The following is a 20,983-nucleotide window of genomic DNA, read 5'->3' as shown; positions in this document are numbered from 1 at the left end:
GACCAGCAGCCATGCCTCATTCAAAGTCAATGAAATCACCTTTTCCCCCATTCCGATGCTCATTTTGTGTATCTGTGTATATATAAAATGCATTTGTTTTTTCCAAGTCACTTTGCTAATTTTACTATAAATGAGGACTTGGAGATATATAGACTACCTGAGCAATTAACTGTTTAGTGAATCAAATAATTAAAAAAAAAAAAACTGACGCTGCTTCTCAGGGAACGTAACCTCTACGTCATCGCGTTGGACTCTTTCCGGTTCGAATAGCAGCCATCTTGTTTCCCCTTGCAGGCTAAATAAAATAAATAATACGCTGAGCTGGACTTCACTTCGAACCCGTTAAAGAAAGTGAGTAAGAAATTAAAATTCATTTATATGTGGAGTGTTTACATGAAAGTTGTCCGTGTTGGCTGGAGGTAGCGGTAATTACTTCGCTTCTTTTCATTTGCTGTTCTTGACCAATAGACGATTGTTTTGGAAGATGAACATAGGCGCCATTTCCCTCCCCGCTCTCTGAGGCGCTTATTGGTGGCCCGCTGAAAGGATCACGGACGCTCAGGAAACTGATGTTTTGTGTCCACCATTTTGGCTCATATCTGAGCGATTGTCAGACACACTGGCTATTTGCTCCTGACCCCGAATGGCGCCAGTTGCAGAACGAACTTAGCCCTAAAAACCTTGATTGGTGGAATCTAGTCCGAGGTTTGATTGGTCTGAAGGACAGATCCAAACGTTGTCTTTATTGGTTAGACTGTTTCTTCCTAGCATTGCAAACCTTTGCAAACTTTCATATGTTGGCAGGGCTCGCTGTCAGCTGGTAATTAAAATTACACACGCTGAGCTGTACAGCGCTCATCAGTCTGTATCCCCAGCAAGCTAACATTAACTCCACTAACGTTAGCATAAAGTCACCGTCGGCAGTGACCATCCTATTAGCTAGTATGCTGCATGTGTCTTCCTACGCCTACTCCGTTAAGCATTTCACAGTGGATACACAGCACTACAGTGCATCTCAGTATTTTGTAGTTTATTTAGCATCCTTTGTGTGACGAATATATACCGGCTTCCGTATGCTAGCGTTGAATATAGCATTGAATTCAGTGGCTCCTGTTAGCCTCTGTGTTAAACCCAAACCCCTTATAATGTAGCGACTTTTTGAAGTCAAACTCCGTGCTAAATGCTGGGGTGTTAAAGAGCAAAGCTGCTCTAGTCTTCGTGTGAATTCCCTGTGATGACTATATCATGCCTTTGTTTCCACTATTTAGTACTTGGGGGGGAAAAAAAATCTTCACACAGTGTTCAATTAATGAATACAAATGTATTTTCAACCATACTAACCAAACAAAGTCACACAACATGAAGCTTCACCAAGTTAATGTTTAGTTTAGTTATGCTTTAAACCTAACAGACATTCATCCCATTCTCACTACGACCTGTGTGCAAAAAACAATACAGTCTCTTTGTGTTCCCACGAAAATAAGAACTTAATAAAGAATATGAGAGTTTAATCAGCTCTTATCAGCGGGGCAAAAACTGTGTGCAGCTTAGTAAACTTTATCTCTCTAGAGGAGGTATGCATTACGTCATCATTTGTGTGTAGGTTTAATTGAGCAGTTGAGATCATATTTAAAAAGCCTGGGATATTAGAACACCTTAGACAGCTTAAGTAAGCTGTGTGCAAGTCACCCAGCTTACCATGTCGTTTTGCAGGTGCTCATGTGTTTTTCCATGTTTGCAGGTGAATGCTTGGCCTGGCTACCCTCAGGGTAGCTGCTGTGTTTATGAAACCCAACGTCTACTTGGTGCATGTTTATCTCTAAACAGCGTCAGAGAAAGCAAACATGTTCCTGCTATGGGCAGTACAGGTCATGGGAAGGTCTCATTTCTGCGGTGACCTTGCCAGGTGTCATTACTGAGGCATTTTGGGTAGGCTGAATGCAGCTACAGAGAGCTGCTCGAGCATGGCAGCAGCAGTGGAGAGATTAGTCTTTGTGCAGCTCTGCTCTAATCATTAACTGGATGTCTGTAGTACCTGCTGTAGTCCCCATGCTCCTCACAAAAATAGTAAAGGGAACATTTAGCTTTGTTTCTCTTGAGTCTATCTTGTGCTCTCGCCCTCCCTCCACTTGTTCTACCCCTCCCATCCTGTAGCAACTCTCCTCTCTGTCCTTCTCCATCCTTCCGGTCCCCACTCCACCCCCACCACGGTTTTTCATTGATAGGGCAGTTTATTATCTTTCCAGACTTTTGTAGCTGGATGTGTTCCTCTCTACAGTCTGTATGTTTTTTTTATTTTTTATTAAAGCTTAACCTTCGGGCTGCACCGCCACTTGGTCGCATCTCAGCAGTTTACTCTCTAAGCTTTTAACAGGTTTGCCCATTAGAAGTAGAAGCATTCACATCGTAGGTGGTGCATTAAACATCATGAGTCTGAGTACTAAAATCACTCTCTTGAGTTGCAAACTAAAGGTTTTTGTGTCGAAAGTATGCACATTTAAGCAATGGAGACTTAACAAGAAGGACATTGTGTGACATTGCTGACATGGTTTTTTTGATGACGTTTCCATTGTGGAAGTTGCTGTGAGCACAGTTTTTGGGGTCAAGACAACATTGTCTTTGTTTATGGGTTTTCACCCATATCTCTTAAGTCTTGTTTATCCACAAATAGGATGAGAGTCAAATGAACTCTTTCTTTTTTTTTTTTTTTTTTTTTTTTTTTTCTTCTCTGCCTTCTTCCACAACTGCTATCTAGTCAGCTGATTGTTCCATTTTGTACAAAGGCTCTCCATTGATTTGTTTTGCACAGAATAGTTTATTGTGTGTATTTCATTGACACTGTGTAGGATGTCATGGGATTTATAGTGGTTGCATTAAGTTGCCTCAAAAAATGAGTTGAATGGAGTTCATCTAGCTAATTCATATTCTGAATAAATAATGCATGACCATGCATGTAGACATATTTGTTCCTCTGTTAGAATAATATTAAGAGTGACGTGATCTCATTGTTAGAGGTAGGCTGGCTGGAGGTTAGATGTTTTCATTGTGTACCTGTGACTGTGAGCAAGGATAACTGAGAATGCAAGGACAAAATGTGCATGTGTGTGGGTGTGCATGTAAGACCGTGCACAGGTATGAGACAGGGGAGTCTGCTTAGTATGCTTTTGTACTTTAAATCATGTGGATGCAACATGCGGCATCAATTCTGGCACTTGGTTCAGCCAATAAGGGGCCCGCCTAGCTGCCTGCATCACATTGCCATCAGCCTGTACAAGCAGAGCGCAGGCGGGGCTTAGGGAGACATTTAGTTTGACATTGTAAATAAGCAGAGAGCAGTTGTCAGAGAGCAGCCCGTGGAAGCTTTCTCATCCGTCCAGCAGCAGGAGAAGTAGAGACCGCTTGAGGACAGACAATGGCAAGGCAAGCCACAACCAGCACACCCTCACGCACTCCCTGCAGAGCTTTCCACAACTTTATCTGCTCTTTTCCATCTATACTCATGTCTACTCTCTCTTCCTCTTTTCTTTTCCCTGACCCCTATCCTGCAGCTCAAGGTAACTTAGAGCAGGAAGTTGGCTGTCGGTAAAAGGGGGTTGGGCAGAGGAAAGAGGAGGAGCAGGGGATTTGTCACAGCTGATTGGTGTGTGTGGCTACCAATAGTGTGTGAGGACACAGTCGTCTCATTGGTTTCGAGTATCGGAGTGAGGTGGGAGCTGGCTGTGAGGCGGGGTTTGAGTATCATGTAGCATGCTAGATTGATTACTCTTGAATGTTAAAGGGGAAGGAGGCTAGAGATTTTTGTCTGTGAGTCGGGAGTGCCGCTGTACTGTTTGCCTGCTGTTGCTCTGTTGCCTGCCGCTGTGCTGGTCCTTCTATTCCTTCTCACCTTCTTCTCTGCACCAGGCCAGGGGTCACCTCAAAGACAAACACATGGGTCGCCGGCTAGAGAGGAGGAGGAGGGTTAGGGAGCAGAAAAGGAGGAGAAAGAGAGAGAAGGTCAGCGAGTTGAGGGGAATTGGGCTGAAGAGAAACAGCAGAGACGGGGTTGTATGTCTAGGTTGGAAGAGGACATTGGGAGGCTGTTGAAGGAGACGGGGCAATGTGTAAAGGCAGAGTGGGGGAGAGAGAGAGAAAAGAGGGAGGGGTGGAAGAAGGGGGGGCTCGCTCTTCGCTCTGTGTCCGGGCTTAAAGCCTTTTTAAAGCCAGCCAGAGTGCCTTTTGTCTGTTGATACGATCAGGGGGACTGAAGGAAGTGAAGGAGCACGAGAGTTTTTCTGTCAACCTCTGTGCTGCCTCTGCTGCTGCTTTCAAGGAGACTTGGACAGGGCTATCTGTTTCTCTCTACTCTGCTGTGCTCCAGGCCGTTCACCATGAAGGGCACAGGGGTAAGTCTGACAGCTGAACACATACACAGCGAGAAGACCTTAAGTTGTCTTTGTTTTTTTTTTCCAAAAAAAATGTCCACTTTTTGATGTTTCTCCATCACTCTGCAACGATGAGATGTCTGTCCTTTACAGCCATCCTCACCCCTCCCCCTCCCATTTCCTCCCCCTCCCCTCACCTGTCCTGTAGTTCTCACCTTGGGAGATTGGTGTTGTGCAATTTGTGTATTTACGTGCATGACTGTCATCTACGTCCTTCATTTGTCATTTCAGTGCTATATGGTTTTACAGAACGGTGTTCATAAAATAATATAGCTGTTTTGCATTATGTTTTCATCGTCGAATTTCACTTTGCATTATTGCTCTGTCTTTGGATGTCACTTGTTTTGACTTTGGACCAGTGTGCACACACAAACACGCTTCAGCACGTACTCAGTGCCCCGTTATCGACTGCATAGAAGTGCACGGCAGCCAGATACTGACTTTGTGCTTAGATGCACTCTGCTGTTTCGGTGGTGTCCTTGGGCCCTGTGGTCACAGAGTCTTGGGGTCGCTGGCCAAGACCCCACTTTTTCTCCGAGTGTCCCAATTAACATTTTCGTGGCAGATGGTGGCGCAGAGTTCAGCAGCAAAGAAGACATCCATGTTAAAAGAAGATTTGCTGTATATGTGGAGAGGATATCTCTGAGAGTTGTTGTCACTGTTGGCGTCAGTAGTCCCCAGGGGTGGAGGTGCAGCTGGTTGCAGTGACCTCAGGACCCCGCAGGCCCCTCACCATGACAGTGCCAGACACCCAGATGGGACAGACTGTCAGCCTGTCAGCTTCAGGGGCAGAGGAGGCTAATAGTTTGATCTGATCTCTTCTGATGGAATCTGTGTAGGGTGCCTCTTCTCTCACTTTGCCTCTGACTCCGTGCCTCTCTCCTCCTTTTCTCCCTAATTGAAAGTTTCCATTGGTGCCTTTGACAAAACAAAGTCCCGTTGGGGAAAGAGCGAGCGAGCGAGGGAGATTGAGAGAGGGAGACTAAAAATAACTCTTAAGTTGAAGCCCTCGCTGCCAAATCCCAGGGTTGGCTGCGGTCTGCATGAGATTTGAATATCATTTGTACCCTACGCCGAACCATAGGCACACCAGGGGAGGAAAAAGTAAACAAAACACGCAAACCTCTTGCACATAGCTAGGCCTTTCCGCTCATCACTAAGGTGACCACAGCAACTGTAGATTTACTCTTTTGTTCCCGCCCCCACTGTGCTCTTACATGTGTACACTTTCACTAAAGACAGTGTGTGTCGGCACCCAGGGGGAGTCGGCCGTATCCCAGCTTGTAATATGCAGGTGCCTTTAGCCCTGCCTACTTTGACGCCAGAGACTGGGCCTAGCATTGGATGAAGGTCATAGGAATGTGAGATTGACTCCTGCAGTCTCTCCAACCGCACCGAGAGGGAAACATGCAGAGGGAAGGAGAGGCCCAAGAAGAAGTGAAATTAAAAGCGGGATGCAGAGCACAGCTAGTATGTACATTATGTGGTGTTTTCATTAGGCTTCTTAGAAAGTACACAGCCTGAACCGCTGGGGTCACTTAAGTGCTGCAGTGAAAGTTGGAAAACCTGCTCTTTTCTATCCTCCCCCTCTCCCTCCCCTTCTCTCTTTCATCTCTCTCTCTCTCCCTCCCCCCTCTCTGGTTTCTCTCCTCTGTTGAATGACCTTGGGAGATCAGTGACTAGCACTTCCTGGAGTTGGCTTGAAGCAGAACCAAGGGCAAAGTTTACAGGGCCGTTGGGTCGGCTAGATCGGTCCGGCCATTCCAAAAGGATGTTACGCTGTAGGTCAAAGTGAGCATGTGTGTCATTAAAATCCTGTCTGTTCATATTTAATTGTACCACCATCTGTGAAACCACTGCGTGCATTTGAGTAGTTAATCTGTAATTCCTGGCTGCGAACTTCTTGTTTTTTGTTTTTTCCTGAGTAGATCATTTACCCTGTATGCTGTATCCTTGCCAGTTTATTTCTGACTGGTATTTGTGATCGGGTTCAGCACGGTTAGTGCTTTAATATTTGAGAATCTGTGCATACGCTCATTGGATTTATGACCACGATTTAACATCAGTGTTTGTTAGTGTGACGTTTGTTACTTAGGCTGTATTTGTTCCAACAGACTGAGTGCACTAAATCAGGATAAAGCTGTCTTATTAAAGAGTCATCATTAAACATTGGTTAGGTTCTCAAATGTCCAAATGACATAGCTTGGTTTATGTGAGCACTATACTGAGTTTTCTGCTTAGTGATCTAGTTGAAATCTAGCAGATTTCAACCTTAGGTGACCTTCCTCCAGAAATGCCCACTCTGCATCACTGACAGTTTTGTGACAAAGCAGCATGTGGAAATTTAACTTCTTGCCTAAGACCTCTCAGTGGACCAGTGACTATCCAATAGCTGGTATTATATCTTAGGAAAAAAATCTCACCTTTCTTCTTGGTGGTAACTAGTCTATGTGGGTATATATTTACTCTTTGTCCAGGCTGACGTGTGAAAGAGTGAAGGGTACAATGCAGAAGGTTACTCTGAGGTTATAATACGCACAGAAACTGAAAGTAATCTATTTCTTCTGTCAACTCAGTTGTCTTTATATGTGCAAAGATATGATAACCTTGGGAATTGAAAGGAGAGTTGTAAAACAAGAAGTCACTCTTTAAAACTACAGCTGCTGTAGTAGCTGTCATGCAGTTGTACACTAATCTGAAAAAATGGTGAGGCAGCGATAACTCTTTATATTCATATTTAATATTATTTTAAAAATGGTCAACCGGCTTTGAAGATTCAGTGTAAGTATATAAAGGTTCAGTATATGATTCACTTTATCTTAGCTTTACATTTGCTTACACGTGACGTGACAGAGAGATCTGAGATGAGCTGCCTGCTTCTTCATCATCCATGGCGGTGATAGCGATACTGAAACACCTCAGTGAAAAGTTCACTCGGTAGCCTCGAGTGGGGCTTCAGGTCCTCCCACACTGCCTCGACTTGTTCACTTTCAAATATGCTCCTCAGAATTGGGCTCAGTTTACACAGATTGTCAGGTCATTAAGAGGGCAATTAAAAGCAGAACATTTCACTTTAACTAGAAGCCAGTTAATTAATTCCAACTCTGTTATCGCGCACATTGTCACTGTGCAGAAAGAAGCATGTTCTTTTCTCGTTCACTTATCTTTAAAAAAAGAAAAAAACAAAAACGGATCAGCCAAGCGATGCTATCTCCTTGTTTCCAGTTTGCTGCATTTCTGCCTGCCATCAAGCCGGGGTCCTATCGGGTTTATTTGGACAGGAATTGAAAGCTCATGTAAAGCGGTGTGATGTCAGAGTTCGAGCGAGACGCCAGTGCTGCTGTGAATGGCCACTTAATGTGACGTGCCAGAAAGAGTGGGGAGGGAGGTGAGGATGAGATAGAGATGCAGGGCCCGGCTGGCAGACAGCGTTAGCGCTGATTCAGCTGCTGGAAGCCGAGCAGTGTTGACTTTCTCAAAGAGATCAGGTGAAAGTAAGACAAGACAGAAAATGCAAGAAAAGCATACTCGTGAGTGATAAAGGGAGAAGGGAAGCGCTAGGAGAAGAGACTGTAGAGCTGCTGAAGGAGGAAGAGCAAGTTGCTGTGTTGGAACGAAGTCGACGAGGTCGAGACGTTTGTCCTCAAAGATGCACACATAGAAAAGAGCTGAAGGAAATCCAACACCAGCGATTCTGTCTCGATGACCTGATGAAGGACAACAGAGCTGCAGGGAAGAGGAGAAGAGAGAAGCACAGAAGAGAACAACACCATGTACCCTAATATAGCAACAGCAGCAGATTAGAACAACACAGCAGGAATGAGCTTGTCAAGTTCATTGCGTGATTCAACAGAATAATTTGGAATTTTTAGCAATAGCGAGTCTGCTTCAAAGCAAACACAAGCACAACATTTACAGAGACTTTATCTTGAGTGACTGATAACGCTCCCCATAAGTAGTAAGAAGTGAACTGTACTAGCAAGAAAATTCTTTAGTAATAGTACAAGTTTCCATTTAAGTAGCGCTTTAAAGCTTACTGAACTGAAATATGGAGGTAAATGGTGCTTATCCCTTCAGATAAAATAAGCCGTCTTGACTTTGCATCAATCTCCAGACCTTTTTCGTGTCTTACAGTGTTGACATTTATTAGCTTTTGAGGAGATTCAACATTTTTTTTTTCGTGCAGAGGATAGCCCCATTCACTGTGTTTATTTGACAAGGGTAGGCCCAGACCATAGAAGGTGTTGCACAAAGTCAGCGGAATAGGCTCCCACGCAAACTTTCCATTGATGCAAAGCATTGGGCAATTTGGTTATGCAGTTATATACTCGGTAGAATTTGCTACCAAGCTGGAGGAGCAATGCTCAAGGGCATCTCGCTTATATTGTTCTGTTGCTTTTTTCCTCTCTCACGCTTTAGCATGCCTCTCCTCACATATGCTTTCTCATTTCTTCTCACATAGCGACTTCCCCTGCACCTCCCCTCCCTCTTTTTGCCGCTGTGGTTAATGTAGTTGCGTATATTTACATTGAAGGTCACAGGGTCAGAAAGAGGTAGTTGGGGGTTTGTGTGTGGTTTGATATTAGCACACTCCTCTAACAGCTTTAGTTTATGAGAAGTGAGGTGTATAAGGGCGCAGGAGGAGGAACTTGGGAGGTTTATGTGTTTTTATAGTTGCCGTTTTATAACTGATAGGGCTTCTGTAATCCTAAGCCTAATTATTTGTTTCTCATAGTCTTATTTTGCCCCAGTTTGAACCACATAGTCTCACATACAATGCACATTCATTGATACCAAATTGTTTTGTTTACAAGATGATGTGTTATGTGGATGATGCTTATTTTGTTCATCCCGTCTTTGGGTTCATTTTGTTGCAAGGTACTTGGAGGCAGCAAAAGAACTGGCAGAGGTCAGTCCACCTGTCTTATGTGGGAAGAATGGAGGAATAAAAAAAACTTCAATTCCCATCAGTCATTCCTGCCCTGTGGGATGCTGGGATTGTTCTGGAGACTGCAGGTTTTCAATCAACCTTGAAATGCAACTGGACACTGGAGCGTCAGACAGGGAAGGAGAGACACTGTCAAGGTCAATCACTAGCCTGGCATGCCATAGCTACAAGCGGCCTGATTGATTTATATAAAGCCCCCTCTCCCCCCTCTCTCACCCGGCATTCTGTCTTATTGATTTAGGCTACTGTCTGTCGAAAACTGAACAACAGAACAGGATGCAGCAGTGCTTCTTCTATATTATTCTACTGATGCAACTTGCAGGAGAGTCAATCTTTCCTGTCAAAAATCAATCGGGTAACGAGCCTGCATGCAGAATTAGTCGTTCATTGGTTTAAAATATTTATAACTGCACTTAAGCGCTGCAGTTAAAAGAGCTGATGTGGCCCCAAAGTCAAACAGTCCCTTACAACAAAGCTGTGACTCAACCTAGAGGGAGAGACACTGGATGGCGTGTTTGAAAGGCTGTTTCTTGTAATGTATTGGTCTGTCAGCTGAACCAGACATGGAACTATTCATGCTTGTTTGCCCAGGGTGAGAAAAGAAAAAGATAGAAGCCCCCCCCCCCTCCCTTCATTCTTCTAACATTTTCTTTATAGTGACATATCTCCTTTTCTACCACTCTGTGTCTCCCTTTTTCTGTCTTGTTTGACCCACATTGCTGGTTTGCATAGCAGTGTCGCTGTGGCCCTGTCTGTCTCTTACTTCCCCTAAAGTATCTGTCTAAAGCCTTTGGCACTTTGTCTTAGCGCTGGATTAATGCTGAACTGGACAAGGCACTAGCCCTCCCACAGCAACACACACAAACACATCCGGTCTCTCTTGAGTAGCTTTACACACTCCTCTCTTGTTCTGTCCCTTCACGTTTCTCCGTCTTCTCGCTCCTGCTCAATCTTTTCATCGAGGTACGGAGAAAAGGGGGAGAGTGAGGTGGAACAATCAGGGCACTTGAAGCTCTACATGCTCAGACAGGCCGGCTAATATTCCTCCAGCAGATTCCTGGCATGCCATAGTAACCTGCTGGATCCTCTTTCAACCGTCGGATCCTCTGTAGGAGCTCTGGCTGTGTTAGCAGTAATTTATTTCAGTTTATTTGGATGGTTTGTATCTCTGCGTGTCTTCACAATTTGTCAGTTTGCAATTAGGTTGTTTCTTTATGGCACACTCTTGCATCTGTTGCTTCAACACTGTTCACTTGCGGGCTCACCAAAAGCAGTTGACTTGCACATGATGTGCGTGTGTTTGTAGAGGAGCTGCAGCTATGTGCCAAAGGTGAGGGACCCATTCATAATCATGGAGTGCGCAGCCAGTCTATTGGTGGGTTCTTAGGTTTGTCAACATCCCACAGGGACAATAATAGAAGCCTGCCGGGGTTCTATTTTCAATTTCACTGTATTATAATTACAGACTTTGATAGGATATGTGGTTCTGACACACAGGAAGAGCTCTGTGCAGTAAGGCCTTGTTTTGCAATGGTATTACATTCTTGATCCGTCTCCGAATCTCCATATCGCTTGTTTTTTGCTTTGTAATGATCGATCATTTTCTTGTATCCATCATCTTCTTTCTCTTCTTCTCTTTGAGCAGATTAGAAGATGTCTGGAGATGGTTTTGGAGCCACGGGCAGCGATGCCCAGCAAACACTGCAGTCCTTCTGGCCTCGTGTCATGGAGGAGATCAGGAACTTGACTGTGGTACGTAACACTCATGCAAACAGACAAATAATACAGAAAAAAAGGAAAAAGTCGCAGTTTCAGCTTTATTCTGTACTTAACTGTATCAATCTGTTGTCCTCAGAAGGATTTCCGTGTGCAGGAGTTGCCTTTAGCCCGAATCAAGAAAATCATGAAGTTGGATGAGGATGTGAAGGTAAGAGGAGAACCTGAATAATGAAACTGAGAGAGAGGGTGTGTATTAAAAAGAACTAGATATCTTTATTACTATGCCTTTCACGAAGGGTGTGCCATACTTGTTTTAAAGAACATGCTATCAAAAGTGGGAAACATGTAGCTTAATCCTAGGCCCCCCAAATAAAAAAAAAAATTAAAAAAAAGTATCTTGTGAGGTGATACTCCACTTCCCTGCAGATATATTTTCTCGTGGTGTTTTTTGACAGACGTGCAATAAAGAGCTCTGTCCAGCGCGTTGGGTCAAAACGTTCCATAGCTGGTGATTTGGGTTGTGTCTGGTAACTGTGAAGTTACAGAATATATAATTCACATACCAGACCACACGGTGACCTGTCGTGATCCATCTATATGGAAGAAACTACTCCAGTCCCCTGGGACAGGACAAATTATGGCAAAATATAGTTCTGTTGTTTTCATTTAATTGGTTACCCGTTTGATATTTCTAGTTCAACTTTATTTTCTGACAAAAACGTATTGCCGTGTTGGAAATTGTTGATTCATTTGAAGCTTGGTTCTTATCAAGTTGTTGGTCTGTGGCTTTTTGTGCTCCGACCACTCAATAAATGGACTCAAAGATGCAATTATTATTTCATAATTAAAGATAATTTTTCAATTAAAAAGTTGTATCAACTCTTTGCATTCAGCAGCCACTGGTGATAGTAGCTCTTTTTTTTTTTCTTTTTTTTTTTTTTGTATGAAATGGGTTTACGTTAAAACATTATCGATGCGTGAAGGAATAATTGGGCATCATTTTGTGACATTGCAAGACCTGCAGTGTAGCAAGTAGCTAATTAATGTGATTTTATGTAGAAAGCTGCTAATGCAGACATTTGTAGCAGTGAACTGCTTTTTGGTTTTAAGATTTCTCTTTTTCCACTTGTGGAATTTTTAAAATATAACCCACTTTGCTGGGAATTGCACTTCATGTTAATGGCTAAAATGAACCAGAAGAATATCACAAGTTATTACAGATAAAAGCATTGATTTGGGCCATATTGTAATACCACTGCTACATTTGAAGATCTGCTCAGGTTAATGTGGCTTTTTTTTTTTTTTTTTTTTTGATGTGTCAGAAGGAACCACTCCACCAGGCAGTTACGAGTCATGGAGGAGTGATTTTTTTCCCCCCCCCATTACACCTGATTGTCAGCCAGAATTGTTCATAGCCTCTAAAAAGAAAGCCTCTGCTCTGTGTTTGTGTGTGGCTTTAGTATGTCGTGTCAAGAATGCTATCCCCTTAGTTAAGCAGCAGCTTACAGCGGTAAAGAGATCAGGAGATCACTAACATATCTGAAGGAAAGACTCTTCTGTCAGTCCTGACACAGCACCTTGCACAGATGCAGTGCAAGCATGTGTGAGTGTTATAGCGTCAGTACAACTGTTCATTTAAGCATTGCTTTTATGAACATATAAGAAATACATTTTTATGGGAATTGATTTTAGAGTTCAGTGCTTATGAGCAGAAAGAAATAGATTAAAAGTACCCACTCAACTCTGCGTAAGAATCTATGCTAGTAACTACGCAGTCTTTATTTAACAAGTGAATGTATCTGTTGGTTATTTTTGCAGCAGCTGTGACTTTGATGTGGCCGGCTGTGACTGAGGTCCTGAGCGATTCGTGTAATTGCTGATGTTTGATTGATGGACTGTGGGTGTGTTTAACCAGGTGTAACACTATCTCTACTGTACAGATGATCAGCGCAGAAGCTCCGGTCCTGTTTGCCAAAGCAGCTCAGATTTTCATCACAGAGCTCACCCTCAGGGCGTGGATCCACACTGAGGACAACAAGCGACGCACACTACAGGTTATAGACATTTCTTTTTCTTTATATTTAAACTCCTCCATATGACATGCTTTTTTGTAATCCTTAGCAAATCCTACTTTAAGTGGATTGGACCTCCCGAAACACACACAGCCCCAGTTGTAATACCCACACTCCCACACTCTGACATCAATTGGCTATCTTTTTGGTTTCGTGCTTCTTATTCACTAAGTGCCAGTGTCAGTGTGCATGTACAAGCAGAGACCCCATACCAGCATCCCCTTGAGGACGGTCTCTCTGTTAAGTTCCTTCTCCCTCCATTCACTCTAAAAGCAAATCCAGGCGGGTGCCGGTGACCCACTTTTCCCCTGGTGCCTTTTAGCATCCTCTGCTGTACCAGAGCTGAATAAAGGTGAGGCCTGGAAAGATACGGATGAAAAAGGAATCGGAGCACGTGAAAGCACTGACGGAAGCGGTTGAGAAGAATCAGTCTGGAGTATGTCTCACCTGCATGTCAAGTAGAGAAAAACTGTGGAGCAGAACATGAAAGCCCTTAAGTCCACTTTATCCATTCACATACCTCTGAGAGATTAGCAGTCCATGGATATGTTTGTGTATGCCAACGCAGGTAGAAAGAGGAGGAAAATCTATCTTATCAGTTTGTCTTGTGCTGAAGGCCTGCTTTGGAAGTACACTCGTTTTGCTGTTAATATAGCTCTGTCACAAATGGTAGTTCTATTTTTTTATTGGTCAAGAAACTGTTTTTTAGAGCTCTGCAGTGCACACTTTAAAATAGAAACTTCATCTACTGTGACTGTGCACACGTTAATTGCCTTGTACACTACAGATGACGCATTAGTTGCATGTGATGCTTCACTTCATGAATACAGGATTTTTTTTTTTTTCATTTCCCTAAGTGAGGGAAAGTGGTGCCCTGCATTTCCACACGCATACACATGTAGAGCCTGATCCTTTTGTGAAGAGGGCACGCCAATTGGGGTCACCATAGCAACGCTCATCAATAGAACAAGTGTGGATGTGACCTGATGTTACCAGATATTAATCAAGGTACTAAATATAGCCTCTAGTGAAGGGGAGGGTCACAATGGAGGGGGGGGGGGGGTCCTGACAGCCAATATCCTGTGGAAAATTCCACAGAGACAGCACACTGGTGTGGATATAGGAAGGGGTATAGAAGCAGAGCATGTGCTCATGAGGGCAGGAAAATGTCATTCGTCCTCATTTACACTTATCTCACACACACATGTGCGTTTCTCACTGTGGTCCTCTGGTGGTGGGTTTATTATTCCGTTTGCCTTTAGTAATGTTTTGTTTGGAGACAGTGTTACTTGAATCGCACAATTAATCATCAATCTGATCTGCTAGAAGTCAAAACTTGTATAGAACAAAGACGTTTATGGGTAGATCAGCATGTTTTGGCTTGGGTGCCCTAGAGGTCGATTTGCATGTGGATGAATGTGTTACGGTGTTTTTGGTTCCCTGCTTAATACCTTTTTATATGATAACACTCATGAAGATGTGTTGGTCTAGCAACACAGTCCTTTTGTATACTGCATGTGTTGCTAGAGTTTTGAGCTGACTAACTGATTAAGCTCTAAACGTATCCTTTAAATTCAAATATTAAAGCAAACACCCATCTAAGTACTACTAGGAACTGTATACAAATCTCCCTTGTCTGGTTGTTTTGGGAGTGATGACCTCAGACCTAGAGGCATGTTTATAAATAGGTGGCTGCGCATATAGAATTGGCATACTAAAGCTCTGACCTCTTTGCTTGACTTTCTCTTTATATTTTATATTCACAGAGGAATGACATTGCCATGGCAATAACAAAGTTCGACCAGTTTGACTTCCTGATTGACATCGTGCCCCGGGACGACCTGAAGCCTCCCAAACGACAGGTAGGAAAGCGGCCTCATTATAGTATTTATTACCTACACTGTGACAGGGAAACAGCTGGTATCTCATTAAAGTTACCACAGGATAAAGAGCTGATGATTTGGGTATTCATCTCAGGTACTTTCCATTGTTGGCAACCTGGAGGTGCTGTAAACATCCTTGACTGGAAGCTGAGGTTTTGACAGCGAGGGCTTTCAGTCGGATGTTTGCAGCGTCTTATTGCCTCAGACCGCCAACAGTAACCTCAGTGATTAAACTAGTTTGTGGAAGCTGGTACCATACAGTGTCTGCTATAATAAAGTGTTAAAACCATGGCTCCGGTCAGGACATGACTCAGTGAAGATGCTGAAAGAAAACTGCTTAAAATGTTATGGCAGGCGATTAATGGCCAATATCAGTTACATTAAATTGATGTATAAGGAACTTTCAAAGATGGAGGAGTGAGATATTTAAATTTGCTGTCACGTAGACTGTCTCCAGACATGTAAACATCCTACACTCTCAGCTGTGTTGTCATGGAGCTGGGAGAGGGGTGTTTACGCTTCTGGTGATGGAGAAACCTCATCGAGACGAAGCCTGCTCATTAGTGAATTACAAAACAAAATGATATGGGTCGGTGTTTATGGACAGTTTATTGGGTTTTAAATTTAACACCTGTATACCAGCTCAGCATTTAAGGTGCTGAACTGCCCTGATTTATCTGACAACCCTGATGTTACATTTCTGTTGCTGGACCAGGGAAAGCATGCCAGCGGTTATCACGTTATTAAGTTTCATTCGATTTGTAAGTTACCCCTTTAGCATTACAGGTTGTAATACTGAAATTTTAAGGCTAATTAGCACCAACACATCACCTCAGCATGCCTCCGGACTTGCATTGCATGTTATCAACCAGTATGGATGGATCTTGTACCCAGATTACGTTACTCTTCCCCAGTCACATCCCATCAGTTATTTATCAGACTCGGTCTACCGTTACACCGGTAAAAATAATTCATGGAGATGCAACGGACTGATAGGCGTCCAATGTGTGTATGTTTCTCAGGAGGAGATGCGTCAGTCTGTAGCTCCAGCAGAGCCAGTGCAGTACTACTTCACCTTGGCCCAGCAGCCCGGAGCCGTGCAGGTGCAGGGCGCACAGCAGGGCCAGCAACCTGCTGCGCAGACAGCGGCGACCATCCAGCCCGGACAGATCATCATCGCACAGCCGCAACAGGGACAGGTACGGTTAGCAATGTGCTTTGTAGTGCACGTCACAAGGAAACACTCAGAGTGAAACCACCTGCAAAAACAAATTCTGCAAATTCCCCGTTAGACTCATGTATGGTACTTTAGAGGGAAAAAAAATTGGTTTCATTGTGTGCTGGAGTAACACCTGAAAGATGACCTCTTCCTAGAAGTCCTAGGAGTCTCATATTTCTTGGATTGACTCACTGGATTTATTGATATTATTCGTAGCTAACATGTAGGAGCTGACCACTCTCCTGCCAGCAGGATTAATACGGCATCGAAACACACCCAGCAAATCCAGCTTTACACATACATGGACACCTTGCACACAGGGAACAGAACGTTCCCTGATCTCTTATTTACTCAACTTTAAATACGTCTTATTAAGTAATTTACACAGTTACTGTAATATTGAGTCCAAAATAGAGGTGTTGTATAGCAGCATATCATATTAGTGAGAGAGGGGTATATGCTGCCCTAGAAACTTGTCCTCAACTTCATAAATACTTCCTGTTTGAGCTAAAAGACAGGAGAAACTGTGAATCAATAACCTCTTAATGGAACAACATCCCCATTTATATACAAACAAATACACACTCTCAGAGTCCTAGGATGAGGTTTTTCTCCTGAGGGTTCTGCATTTTCACCACCCATCGAGATAACAAGCACACATATGTAGGGGCACCATTCAGTTCATCTCTCTTAATTATTTCATTCCTGCTACTTTTTCTGCTGAGCACTCCTCCTCTCCGGTTTGCACTCTGCATGTCATGTAGCCTTGCTGCTGGGCTGGTGTGATGCTTCATGCTGCTTCAGCACACTGCCTGTAGCTGAGCTGTCATACTTGTTTAGACCTGGTGTGATTCACACTCCTGCTCCTGCTGCAGTCCCAAGTCACACTTTGACACTAACCTTATGTAAACGCAATCTTTGACTGTTTACAAGGTGGCACTTCAAAAAGGTGGGATTTTAACTCCGTTTTAAATTAAAATCTGTGAAATTTTGAAGCTTTGCAACATTTCTCTGATTGTTTTTATCCACTTAGTAATGTCAGGACTAAAGGTTACGTAGTTGTCTATTCAAATGACATAATTCCCATGTTAAAGACGGAGCTGATTGGATTACTTCTAACTCATCAGACAGATGTCATGTTTGGTACAACAGATTTGGAGTGCGCATTAAGGTGTTAGCAGTAGTCCTGCAGGATGAAGAAGTATAAGTCAGTGCAGAGATTAAAATGAGGCGAGTTCCCATTTCACATCCTTTATTTGTGCGTCTCTGTGTGGTGCTTTCAGCGTCACGAACTGTCAGTGCTGTACCGATTCTGTCACTTTTCTCTCAGGTCAACAACTTAAAAGTTGGCCTTTGTTGATCTTCTGTAAACGCAACTGTAATGTATTTTATACATTTTTAACAACCTGTTCAGTTACCACCATGTTTTCTTTTTGTGTTTTTTTTTTGTTTTTTTTAACAATTTAATTTTTATCATTTCACATCATCCTTTTTATCAACCTCCTCCTGTTTTACTTGCATATTTCATAAACATGCTCGTAAATGTCATCAACTGCCTATATGCCACTGTTTGCTGTTCCTACATTTCAATCTTTCTCTGCATACGTGCCAGTTCCGCTTACGTTTTTGTGTTGAGTTTGTGCACTCGCTGCTTTCTCACTATGTGTCTTTCTCTCATTTTCCCATTTCTTTTCTGTCGGCCATCAGATGTTGCAAGGTGCCACCATGCAGCAGTTACAGCAGGTGCAGGTGCAATCACAGGGCACGCCCATCACGGTAAACACACATGCTTTCATATGTTTGCTAACCACACACAGAGAAAGAGGCCACTGCTTTGTGCCACAGCCTCTTAGGTGATGGCCGCCTACAAACTCTGTCCTGCTCAGGTGACTGAGGTCTTTAGGGGTGATTGTCACATGATCCTAACAAACACCACCTGATCTCACTCTGCAGACAAAACAGAGAGAGGACGAACCTGCGTTTTCACGTTATGTCCCTGAATCTTATTGTGCCTGCTTAATAAGCTACTCGCAGACTTAAAATTTAAGGATACCTAGGCTTCCAACTCCTGGTTTAAGATTGATTGTTCTCCAGAAAAAATAATGATTTACTGCTTCCTTGCTTAACTACATGCTTCTGCTACGTAAACAACCGGTGGCGTCTGTTTGTTTATCTGTGTTTTTCTTCTCTTTTCTGCTCTTGTCTGCTTTAGAGTGCGCCTGTCGCCATGCAGGTGGGTGAAGGCCAGCAGGTGCAGATTGTCCAGGCTGCCACAGCCCAGGGTCAGGCTCAGACGGCTCAAGCCCAAGGCCAGACCATGCAGGTCATGCAGCAGATCATCACCAACACTGGAGAGATCCAGCAAATCCCAGTAAGAAATGACAGGATGGAAAAGGAAGTTATCAGTTTTGTTTTGTTTTGTTTTTTTAAAGAGAGATGATGGACAGTGTAATGTGTTTGCTGCATGATGTTGTTTGATATTGTGGTGCAAGACAAACATGTGAATTTGACATCCATCAGTATTTGATGTGAGCTGTTAAGTTCGAAAAGGTTAAAAATTCACTAGAGGAACGTTAAGGTTTCTCATTCCTGTAGTCCAGAGCAGGAAAATGGCTGTGACCTCTCTGCTCAAATGACCTTTTCTCTAAACCAAACTTTGTCTCCCCCTTGTGTCGGTTGGCTGTAGGTACAACTAAATACGGGACAGCTGCAATACATCCGCCTAGCCCAGCCCGTCTCTGGAGCACAAGTGGTCCAGGGGCAGATTCAGACTCTTGCAAACACCCAGCAGGTAACCCTACAACAGCAAGAAATCCAGCTGATGTCCAAGCACTTAGCTGTAATAAACTATGACTGGATGTGTTTACACTTGTCAGTTATGGTATGAAGCTGCTTGTGAATCCCAGTGAGTGAATAACTTGCTCTCTCTTTAGATCACACAGACAGAAGTACAACAAGGACAGCAGCAATTCGGCCAGTTTACTGATGGCCAGGTAACACATGCAACAAATAAATACAATTTTGAAATTTTAGTGTTTTATTTGTTTTCAGGTGACAAATGGCACATTGTTCTTATTTACGCTTTTCTATCTTTCTTGGATTGTCTCATTTTAACTACTTAAACAACTGGCTGATAACCAGTGGACATTTGCACTTCTAAATCCTGTTAATTCAAACAGTAGAGGGAATTGTTATCAGAAGATCATAAATTAAATGTCTTATTGAGCATTTTTAATGTCATCTTGTAACAATGAAAGGTGTGTAATCCACTAAGATCTAATAAAAAAAGCCCACAGAAAACTGAACACACCCAACCTTAAACCTCGCCATCTTTCCTCCTTTTTCTCAGCAATTGTATCAGATACAGCAGGTGACAATGCCAGCAGGACAGGAGCTGACCCAGCCAATGTTCATCCAGTCTACCAACCAGACAACTGACACACAGGTCACGCAGGTCAGCACTGAATGAGCCCTGCCAGGAGACTTTCTCCTCTCACACATACAGCACGCACACCAGCCCACGCGATGCAGACGGATGCCATCAACTTTGACAAAAAGGACTCTCAATAATTCATTTTAAGCACGGCTCATTGCAACGAGGGACCTGAAATCTTGTAACACTCATGTTTTGTAATAAATTTACTACACTGGATCAAAAACCAAAGGGACGCTGATTGACTCTTTCACAATCATACGTTATAATCATCCAATCTTGTACTTGTGTCACCCTTATTGAATGGATGACTTTACGTTGTGCATCCACTTCCACAGTCCCTGACAACAGTCTTTGCACAGACTAAATTTATTCTTCTTCCCATCATTTCCAACCTTTTACAGATTTTTAGACTATAAAGTGTTGATTTCCCCCCCCGACACCTTGCTCTTCATTTGGAAATGAATTTGGAAAATGTCCGTCTTTGTCTACAGAAGCTGCTCTAGGTTTAGGGTAGCCATGGGAAGTTTTTTTTTTTTTTATTATTATTTTTTATTATCATTATTAAAAAAAAAAAAAACCTACCTTACTCATTGTTTGTCATGTAGTTGGATAAAACTAAACCATATACCTCAGATATCACTTTATACACCAAGTCAATCTAAGGGATGGTGAAGAGGTTGAGGTTTAAGGATATTTTCATGTAGTTTGTTGTGTTTTCCATAATGATGATGACGCATGACTTTACGTTGTAAGGGCTTCAAACTGTACAGGCTATTTGTGAATGTGATGTTTGCGATGGAAGCACACGCACATTCATCCTTACTCTTCTGATTATTCTCCCCCCCCATCCCTTTGTCCTTAGAGTGGGGAAACTTTTTTCTGCCTCTATGCAGTTTCACACAGCCCTCTCGGCTTGGGTGGTTTTCGAGTCTCGAGTCTTGTGCCCCGGTTTAAGTCTCATGTACAAACACATGACTCCGTCTGGAGGGGGAAAAGCACCCTTTTTATAGAACTCTCCTTTTTTTTTTCAATGAGTGTTTTTCTTTTGGCTTAAAATGATGTTTGGCCCGATATATTGCCCATTATTTTTATTTTTTTTGTACAGTAATAAGTATTATCAATGTTATTATTATTGTTGTTTTTGCATGTAGTTCAAACTGCCAGCATGACATGCAATAGATAGGTACAATTTTATTTTTGATGTTCCTGTTTTTTTTGTAAACAAACTTTGTGACGAAAAAAAAAATTAAAAGCCATACCTTCTCAACTTGGTCTGTTTGGT

At 42.9% G+C, this 20,983-nt stretch overlaps 1 protein-coding gene across 7 annotated transcripts; it reads left to right on the top strand.

Moving 5' to 3' along the window:
* Nucleotides 1-227: 227 nt before the first annotated feature.
* On the top strand, nucleotides 228-20,973 carry nfyc (nuclear transcription factor Y, gamma). 7 transcript variants are annotated; one of them, XM_040021092.1, is made up of 11 exons: nucleotides 228-351; nucleotides 11,018-11,124; nucleotides 11,231-11,299; nucleotides 13,032-13,145; nucleotides 14,930-15,025; nucleotides 16,069-16,245; nucleotides 17,973-18,041; nucleotides 18,478-18,636; nucleotides 18,952-19,056; nucleotides 19,199-19,258; nucleotides 19,615-20,973. In XM_040021092.1, exons 2-11 carry the CDS (start codon nucleotides 11,026-11,028, stop codon nucleotides 19,732-19,734), a joined length of 1,068 nt encoding a protein of 355 aa, XP_039877026.1. In that variant the 5' UTR covers nucleotides 228-351; nucleotides 11,018-11,025; the 3' UTR covers nucleotides 19,735-20,973. The 7 variants fall into 7 exon arrangements, with proteins under 7 accessions (XP_039877026.1, XP_039877022.1, XP_039877028.1 ...); XM_040021088.1 differs by having other exon boundaries at nucleotides 11,228-11,299; XM_040021091.1 differs by lacking the exon at nucleotides 228-351 and adding an exon at nucleotides 2,936-3,415 and having other exon boundaries at nucleotides 11,228-11,299.
* Nucleotides 20,974-20,983: the final 10 nt, after the last annotated feature.

This window comes from Simochromis diagramma, unplaced genomic scaffold, assembly GCF_900408965.1.
Source record: "Simochromis diagramma unplaced genomic scaffold, fSimDia1.1 OVJJ01000753.1, whole genome shotgun sequence".
In the NCBI taxonomy this organism is placed as follows: domain Eukaryota; kingdom Metazoa; phylum Chordata; class Actinopteri; order Cichliformes; family Cichlidae; genus Simochromis; species Simochromis diagramma.
Note: the sequence above shows the minus strand (reverse complement) of the source record. Positions and strands in the feature narration are given on the sequence as shown.